The sequence below is a fragment of the Zootoca vivipara genome, chromosome 2, assembly GCF_965207765.1.
Source record: "Zootoca vivipara chromosome 2, rZooViv2.hap1.1, whole genome shotgun sequence".
NCBI lineage: Eukaryota > Metazoa > Chordata > Lepidosauria > Squamata > Lacertidae > Zootoca > Zootoca vivipara.
In genome coordinates, this window is record NC_142584.1 from 117,577,873 (window position 1) to 117,586,975 (window position 9,103).

The 9,103-nt window shown below is 44.9% G+C and overlaps 1 protein-coding gene across 1 annotated transcript; it reads left to right on the forward strand.

Annotated features, from left to right (window-relative positions):
• Positions 1-2,044: 2,044 nt before the first annotated feature.
• LOC148687178 (uncharacterized) lies at positions 2,045-8,572 on the forward strand. Its single transcript, XM_088664275.1, has 7 exons — positions 2,045-2,950; positions 2,981-3,703; positions 4,551-4,677; positions 4,972-5,075; positions 5,181-5,307; positions 6,889-6,978; positions 7,974-8,572. Exons 1-7 carry the CDS (start codon positions 2,045-2,047, stop codon positions 8,570-8,572), a joined length of 2,676 nt encoding a protein of 891 aa, XP_088520401.1.
• Positions 8,573-9,103: the final 531 nt, after the last annotated feature.

Here is a 9,103-nt window from a genome sequence, read left to right on the forward strand (position 1 = left end):
CTCCATCCATAGTTCTTCAGGCACTCTGTCCACCAAATCTAAATCCTTAAACCTGTTCCTCACTTCCACTGTGTATTCATAAGGGATTTGATTTAGATTGTATCTTACTGGCCCAGTGGTTTTTCCTACTTTCTTCAGTTTAAGCTGGAATTTTGCTATAAGAAGCTGATGATCTGAGTTACAGTCAGCTCCAGGTCTTGTTTTTGCTGACTGTATAGAGCTTCTCCATCCTTGGCTGCAGAGAATATAATCAATCTGATTTCGATGCTGCTTAAAAATAGTTAAAAGCAAATATTTGAAAACATTCAGAAGATTAAAAATCCAGGGCAGTTAAGTAAGAGAGGAAACATTTCTACATGTCTGGATACGCTTGCCTAAACAAAAATGTTTTAAGTGGGTGCTGAAAAGAGTGCAGTAAAGATGCCTGCTTGATGTCAATAGGCAGGCAGTTCCAAAGTTTAGAGGTTGCCACACACTGCATCAATTTAGCCTCTCTTTTTGATCACCCCATTTAAATTGTTCTATGTATATTTTTGGGAGGGGCCATTGGTCAGTCTCACCCAGGGGTGCAGTTGTCTGGGGTTGCAAGGGGTGAGTGGGTGGTAGCAGGGTCCCTAAGACAGCAATCTAGGAACCCCAGCACCCCAAATTGACTTCTGCCTCACCACTGCAAAATGCTGGTGCTATTTGCCTTCTTAATAGCCAAATAGGTGCTTCTACGCAGCTTCAGGCATCTTTGCAATGATCATCACTGAGGGAAATGCAAAACATGCTCTGCAGCTTCATTAACTACAAACCCTGAAATTTGGGGGCCCCTCCAAACTGGTGCCAAAGTTTTGCAATCCTGACTTGCCCCTCGGTCATAGTAATACATCAAACTGGGATCCCTAAAGCAGGCATAGGCAAACTCAGCCCTCCAGATGTTTTGGGACTCCGATTCCCATCATCCCTGACCACTGGTTCTGCTAGCTAGGGATCACGGGAGTTGTAGACCAAAAACATCTGGAGGACCGAGTTTGCCTATGCCTGCCCTAGAATTTGCAATTGAATAGTTTCAAGTATGGAGTTGCTGTATTTCGAAAGTCCTTTTCATTGATATTTTTCGAACAGATGAAAGCCTTCTGTCATCTAACTAACACAGGCATCTGGGAGGGGCTTCACACATTTGCCAGAATGACATAGTCCCCTGTGTGACCCATGTTTTATGTGTCAATGGCCTTTCAGGTGATCTCCTGGACATGGGGAACGTGCCTGTCTTATATTTTTGCACTTGCTTCAACCCATGTCTGGAACTCCAAGCATTGATTAAACTTCTGTTCCAACAAACGCTGGGCACAGGAATTCATGGGAGCCAAACGCATAACAAAATGTTCAATGCATACAAGGTTATCCATACAAATTACTGAGAGGCAGTATCGCTGAGAGGCCCGTATCCTTTGGGGTGCTTATTCATTAACTCTTGCACCACCCACTTTCCTGGAAGCACTAGGCTGCCAAGCTGTAAGGAAGTCTCAAACCGGTGTGTTGAGAGCCTCCATAATATTAAATATATTTTAAATATATAAATTAAGTATAAATGTAAAAAAAACTTTTGAATATTTTACAGGGACAATAAGCACTTGGTGAAAGCTATAGGGGTGGGGTTGTCACTCACAGTCATTATGAATAAGCAGCAAAAAAAAAAAAAGAGTCTTTGGGGGTTTAAAAAACAGGTTTTTTTATGTCATAAACCTTTATCAGCCAGTGCCTGCTTCATATTTATATGTCTCTGTGGGAATATATAAATACATTATAGTTTGAAAAGCTGATTTCGCAACTGACATTTATAAACAGATTCTGACTTGGGAAATAAGGAGGGCTCCAACAATTTTGCCCTTGGATGAACAGTGCACATTAAAGCTCATACAAATTCCCTTCCCTTAGATTTTAATGGGTGCTTCTATTGAAAAGCAGTGATTGATTTATTCTTTTTCTCTTTCTCCCCGCCCCCCCCCAAAAAAATTAGACTCGGCTGGATTGATTCACAGTGACTACCTCTTACGCAATGGGCAACCTGCAGAATAAGATGGAGAGGACAATCAAAAGGAACTGCTTGGGACCACAGTTCAGCATACAAGAGGCATGGAGCGGTTCCCAAAACCCTACTGAAGAATCTCCACTGGAGTCTTCCCAAGAGGATCTTTTTGAGTCGGAGGATGAGGATTTCATTCTGGCACTGGAGAGCAGTGTGGAGGAAGAGAAGGAACTTCCCGGTTCCAACACGCTGAACTTGCCACTTCCAGCACAAGCAGAAGCCCATCGTGGCCAAGTTCCCCTGAGCAGCACCCCAGGCGTGGTCTCAGAGCTGCATAGAAGCAGATGCCCCCTAAGACAGTCCTCCTCCACATCCCTTGAGCCAGAGGACGCCACCGCTATGGAGCCACCAGCCAAAAGGCAGAGGATCTCTTCCATGTGGAGATACTTCGCGACAATAAGCAAATTTGTGGTCCAGTGCCGTCTCTGCCATGGGGCGGTTCGCCTCGGGAGGCCTGACGGTTGCCAGCTGGTGGGAACCACTGCAATGCACAGTCACATGATGAGAAAGCACAGAGATGTCCTTGACAAGGCGTCAGGAAGTGGCAAGACTGCATCTTCCAGGCCTCGCACCCGGTCTGTCTCAGGCACTTTGGGATTGACGCCCGCTCTTAACAAGGCAGCAGGAAGTGGCAAGAGGACACCCTGCCGGCCTCGCACTCGGTCCATGTCAGGCACTTCTAGATTGCAATCCACTTCTCTGGCTTGTGTAGCATGCCAGCCGAGGGAATTCACTTTGCTAGAGAGCACCAGCAGTCAAGATTTTGAGTCAAGGGATGGCAACACTGTGCTGGTAAAGGAGGACCGTGCAGAGGAAAGGGCACTACGAGTACTCAAGGAAAGAGGAGCCTCTGGCTTCAAAAGGCCGCACTCCCTAGTCAACTCCACCTGCTCTGGATCCTTTGAGCCAAAGGTTGCCACCAACATGGAGCCAACAGCCCATCGTGGGAAAACGTCCTTTGTGCGGAAGCTCTTCACCAAGGATGCCAATAGCAAATCTGTGGTCCGTCGCAATCTGTGCCATCAAACTGTTAGTCTTGGGAAGCCCAGCGGTTGCCAGAAGGTGGGAACCACCACCGCGATGCACAGTCACCTCATGAAATGGCACAGAGATGTGGCTGACGAGACCAAAAGAAGCAGCAATACGACATGCTCCTTCCCTTCTAGGCAGAAAAGAAAGGCAAATGACAGTTCCTGTGGAGGAAAGATGGAAGAGCAAGACTCTGTGGCAACTGACACAGGGGGGAAAGCAAGGGTGGCTCCTCACACCATCCAGGTGAGGGGCAGTGTGACATCCTCAAACAAAACCACACAGGAGATCCTGGGTGAGGAGGACGTCCTCAGCTCAGACGCTCGGCGCCAACGTTTCAGGCATTTCCGCTACCAGGAGGCCGAGGGACCCCGAGAGGTTTGCAGCCAACTCCACCGCCTTTGCCAACAGTGGCTGGAGCCGAAGAGGCACACCAAGGCTCAGATGCTGGACCTGGTGATCCTGGAGCAGTTCCTGGCTGTCCTCCCCCCAGAGATGGAGAGCTGGGTCAGGGAATGTGGAGTGGAGACCACTTCCCAGGCAGTGGCCCTGGCCGAAGGTTTTCTCATGAGCCAAGCGGAAGACCAGAAGGAGGCTGTGGTGAGAGACTGTTTTGCTCTGGTAATTCCAAGGCCCCAATCCTTTAGTTGTATTTGGATTCACTGATCAATCTTCCAGCTGATAAATTACCAGATCCTCTCAGGTGCTAGGATCAGCAGATGGGGGGCCCTCTTGGTAGTTCCTCCACCCTCAGAGGTTTGGTGGGAGGCAGAAGGCCTTCTCTGTGGTGGCCCCTAAGCTGTGGCACTCCTTCCCCATAGAGGTACATCTGGTTACCTGCATTATACAGCTTCCAGCGAATGCTGGTGATGCTCATTTTTTACCCTGGCTGTTGAGGTGTATGCTTTTGGGACTCACCTTACTTTTATGAATCCAAGTTTTGAATTGTTTTTAGTATTGTGTATTAATGCCGCAACCTACCCTGGGACCTTGGAGTGAAAGGGAGGGTAAATAACAATTATTATTAATGATGATGATAATAATACTGTATTGGCCCAAATATGATGTACATTGAAAAGTTAAGGCGGGGGGGGGGAGAGACAATACCCGAATATAAGCCGTTCCCTTCCTCGCTTTCTCCCTTCCTGGCCTTGGGGGAGAAGATGGGGCATTACGTTTGGGACAAGCACTGCAATGCCGCGCTCCTGGCTGCATACCCAATACTTTTTGTAAGGTGGCGAATATAAGTTGCACTTTAACTTTTCAAGATCGCAATGGGGGGGGGAGTGTGGCTTATATAGGGGCCAATACAGTAATAGTAACTTAATACTTGAACATTTATTCATCTTCTGTTATTTAATGGCACCCCTGGCCTTTGCCTGACCTGTTTCCTGTCTCTCTCTCTCTCTCCCCCCCCCCCACTTCCTTGCATGGGCTCCTATCTCAGGTGCAGGAGATGTCATCCAAAGCAACCTCATGTTTCATGGAGGCAGAGAACATCCTGCAGGATGTCACCGAGAGGCCACTGTTCAGGGAAATCAAGCAGGAGGCTGACATGGGCACCACCTCTCTGGGTAAGGTCCATAAAGGAGCAGGTTTCAACATGGTCTCTCCTTCTCTTGAATATGCCTGGATCCTGTGGGTTGTGTTAATGTTTTCTCTCAGGAATCCTTGTTGGGTGGAGACACCTCTCTTTGTAGTCCACCTTATTTAAAGATCACACTGCTGGAGATAGAGAATAACACCCATTCTCTTCAGCAGCTTAGAACAAAGAGACACCACACCCAACATGGATGCCTACTAGATTAGCATTTGGGCTAAATCACAGAGCCTAAAATGCCTCCCCGTTTTCTTCGTCTTCCCAATAGGATGTCAAACAACGTTTGGAGACAGCGAGATGACCCCAGAGGTTCCTTCTAGAGCTCCTCCTCTTTGTGCCGGACTGGAAATGGCTTCTGCCCAATTGGAACAGGTACGGGGTGGGTGGAATCATTGGGGAAATGGGCAGGGGACCACCCAGGTTCCTTTTTCAGACCCCGCAAGAGGTGTGGGATTTGATGGGACATCCCTCTTTCAGGTTCCCGTGTCCCTTGAGGAGGTGGCAATTCATTTCAAAGAGTACGAATGGGCTTTGCTGGATCCCGGCCAGAGAGTGCTGCACAAAGAAGTCATGGAGGAGAATTATGAGAATCTGGTATCTTTAGGTAAGGCTTCTCCTTGGTTTTGCCTGATAGATCCTGAGAGGAGGAATAGTTGCTGCTCTTTGTATGCGGCAGTGCATTGTGGGAAACGTCACAGCGTGTGACAGTAGCTGACAAGGGCCTTTAGTGTGGCAGGCTCCACCCTGCAGAACTCCCTGTCTGTGGATGTTTGGCAGGAGCCACCCCTGCCTTCTTTCAGATGTGTCTTAAAAACTGTACTTTTTAGTCACATCCTTACAATATGGATTCGCCCCCCCCCTTCAGCCAGCTAGTATCTGTTGCTGTTTTACTGGTGTTTGTAAACATGTTTTACAGATATTTATTTATTTATTATTATATTAAAGTTTATTTATACTTTTCAAATTTATGCATTTCTTTAATTTCACAATCATTTTAACATTTCAAAGTTTGACTCCCTTTCCCCCTCTTTCTGTGGTTCCTTAAATTTATTTTTTAATATCTTCTGCATATCCAAATTCATTTAATTTGCTCATTTAATTATCTACTTTAAATATAAACTTGTATGAAACTGCGGGTTATTACAGTAACCCTGCCAATGTTTTTATCTGTTTGCAATTTATCTGTAAATATTCAATAAGGCGTTTCCATTCTTTTATAAAAAGTTTATCTTGATTTCTTATTCTTCTGGTACGTTCCACCATTTCTGCACATTCCATAAGCTTTTGCAGCTTTCTTCCTTTGCTGGGACTTCTGCTTCTTTCCATTTTGGGGCGAGTAACATCCTTGCTGTTGTAGTCGCATACATAAATAAATTTCAATACAATTTAGGTGGTTCTGTCCCTATAATTCCCCAAAGAAAAGCTTCTGGTTTTGTTTTTTTACAAAGGTTATTTTGAACACCCTTTTCAATTCATTATATATCATTTCGCAGTAAGCTTACTGGCTTACCATTTTACAGATATTTATTCTGATTTAATTGAATTTATGCCACAACCCTCCTTGATATATGCTATGAAAGTGCAGGTCAAAAGGATTCAAATAAATAAGCTCTGGCCCCATCCATGCTATACTTTTAAGGCAGCATTATACCATTACCCAGGCCCTATGCCTATTAAATAATCTATGACCTGCAAAAGTATGGGGAGCAGGACTATTCTCGCTACGAGAAGCCAAGTTACAGGGAAGCAGGCAAAGGGCCTTCTCAGTAGTGGCACCTACCCTGTGGAATGCCCTCCCACCAGAGGTCAAAGAGAATAACAATTACCAGACCTTTAGAAGGCATCTTAAGGCAGCCCTATTTAGGGAAGCTTTTAATGTTTGATTGATTTCTGTATTTTAATATTTTGTTGGAAGCCGCCCAGAGTGGCTGGGGGAACCTGGCCAGATGGGCGGGGTATAAATAAATTATTATTATTATTATTATTATCATTATCATTATCATTATCATTATCATTATCATTATCATTATCATTATCATTATCATTATCATCATAATTAGGTGTCTGTCAGTATGCTCTTTTTGTCATTGATGCTGTGCAATGTGTTTTAATGTTGTACTCCACCCTGATAAAGGGGAGTATATAAATTGAATAAATAATAATACCTTATTTCTCTCAAAAAAAGGACTACCAATTTCCAGGTCTGGCATCACATTGCAGAAAGAACGGGAAAATGCATTCATTGAGGGCTCTGAAGAACAAGAGACATTAGCAGGTAGGTGCTTAACTGAGATGGGACTCCCTGCATTTTTGGCCTAGCAAGCCATGCAGATACCTGGCAGACATTTTTATTTCTGTGAGACCAGACTCCCACGCCCTCCTTAATTAAGCTGGTGGGCACCAGAGGGAAGCAGGACCTTTTTAGTGGTGTCTCCTGCACTCCGGAATTCACTTCTGAAAGAAACAGCAGGGGCTCCCCTCAGTTTAAAAAAATCTTTATAAAAACTTACCTGTTTTCTCTTACCTGTAACTGAATGCTGAAGACGTAGCTCTCTACCCTGGCCTTGAGACCTGAGACGTGTTTTGACAGCCCACCCCTTTCCCGGGACTGTAAAATTTTCTAAAATCCTTTTTTAAATTACGAATTTTAGATTGTTGTAAACCACCCCAGGACCTGCTGACGGAGGGTGCGTAGTAGGTTTACTACTGCTAATAATTTATGCTACTTGTTTCACACACAAAAATATTTAGTGCTTGGTTATAGAAAAACCTCAAAGCAAGGCACATGTTGTATCATCAAACTACAGCTATTCCCCTGCAGGATTTGGGTTGTGCTTCGCCCAGTTAAAACAGAAATCAAGGGTAAATTCAAAAGATTAAAAATAGTAATAAACTACAAGCACATCAGTATTCTAGATACCTGGGTAGACTTGTCTGAGCAAAAATGTTTTAAGCTGGTGCCAAAAAGGGTGAAGGCACTTGTCTCATATCAATATGCAGGGAATTCCAAAGTATAGAGACTGCCATACTAAAATATCAATTTCCTACAAATGCGGACCATATATAATGTGGCGTGTGTAGCAGTTGTTATTGTTGTTTAGTCGTGTCCGACTCTTTGTGTAACAGTATCTGTTACTATTTCCTTTTCACCATCAGAGGCTGTTTAATGTATTTGAAAGGATTTGCCTCCCCACTTAATATTTTCTACTTTCGTTGATTCATTGAGTTTCCTTCTTGATTTGAGGATCTGTTCCTCCTTGATTCTTTCAGGTGATGGGGGTGAAAGGGATGAAGAAAACATTCCTCAAAGAAAGAGAACTGAACAAAAGCAGAAGTGGAGGAAGAAACGCTTGGCTTCTGTGGGGGCTGGCTTCCGTGAAGTTCCAATACTAGCAGAACATCGTGCAGGCAAGAAAAGGAATATTGAGAATGGAGAGAGACTGTTGATGTGCTCAGAGTGTGGAAAGGGTTTCATTGGCTGGATGAACCTTACTAAGCATCAGAGAATCCACATGGGAGAAAAGCCACATGAGTATTCAGAGAACAGGAAGCAGTTCCCTCACAGTTCAGACCTTAATGCACACCAGAGAGTCCATGTTGGCGAAAAGCGCTATAAATGCTCAGAGTGTGGAAAGAGCTTTGTTCAGAGCATGTACCTGAGAGTGCATGAAAGAATCCACAGAGGGGAAAAGCCGTACAAATGCTTCGAGTGCGGAAAGAGCTTCAGCTGGAGTGGAAACCTGAACAGGCACCACAGAATCCACACAGGGGAGAAGCCGTATCAATGTTCCCAGTGTGAGAAGAGTTTCCGCCATGGATCAAGTCTTAAACTTCACCAGAGAATTCACGCAGAGGAACGCACTTTATAGACATCGAGGTTTTGGTGGAATACACATGTTAATTCACATTACAAAATTTGCACATGGGAGAAACTCAACGGCTAAGAGCAGGGATAGGCAAACTTGGCTTGGCTCTCCAGCTGTTTTGGGACTATAGTTCCCATCATCCCTGACCACTGGTCCTGTTAACTAGGGATGATGGGAGTTGTAGTCCCAAAACATCTGGAGGGCCGAGTTTGCCTATGCCTGGCTAAGAGCCATGAATCACATTCAAGAATCCCCACAGGAAATGAGTTTGGAATCAGCATCCTTCAGAGCAGACTGCTTTAGGTCGTAGCAAAGAATGCCAGGAGAGTGTGGCTATGATTGTATCCCTTCAGGAGAAAGCACATGAATAATTACAGCAACCTTCACAATCTGGTGCCCTCCAAATATTTTGGACTCCAATTCTCATCGGCCACATGCATCACAGCCACTGGGTTCCCCCCCAAAGAACTTGGATGGTGGTCTGTATTTTGTAGCAAAAACCCACCTTCCCACCAAAATACAGAACAACCACAT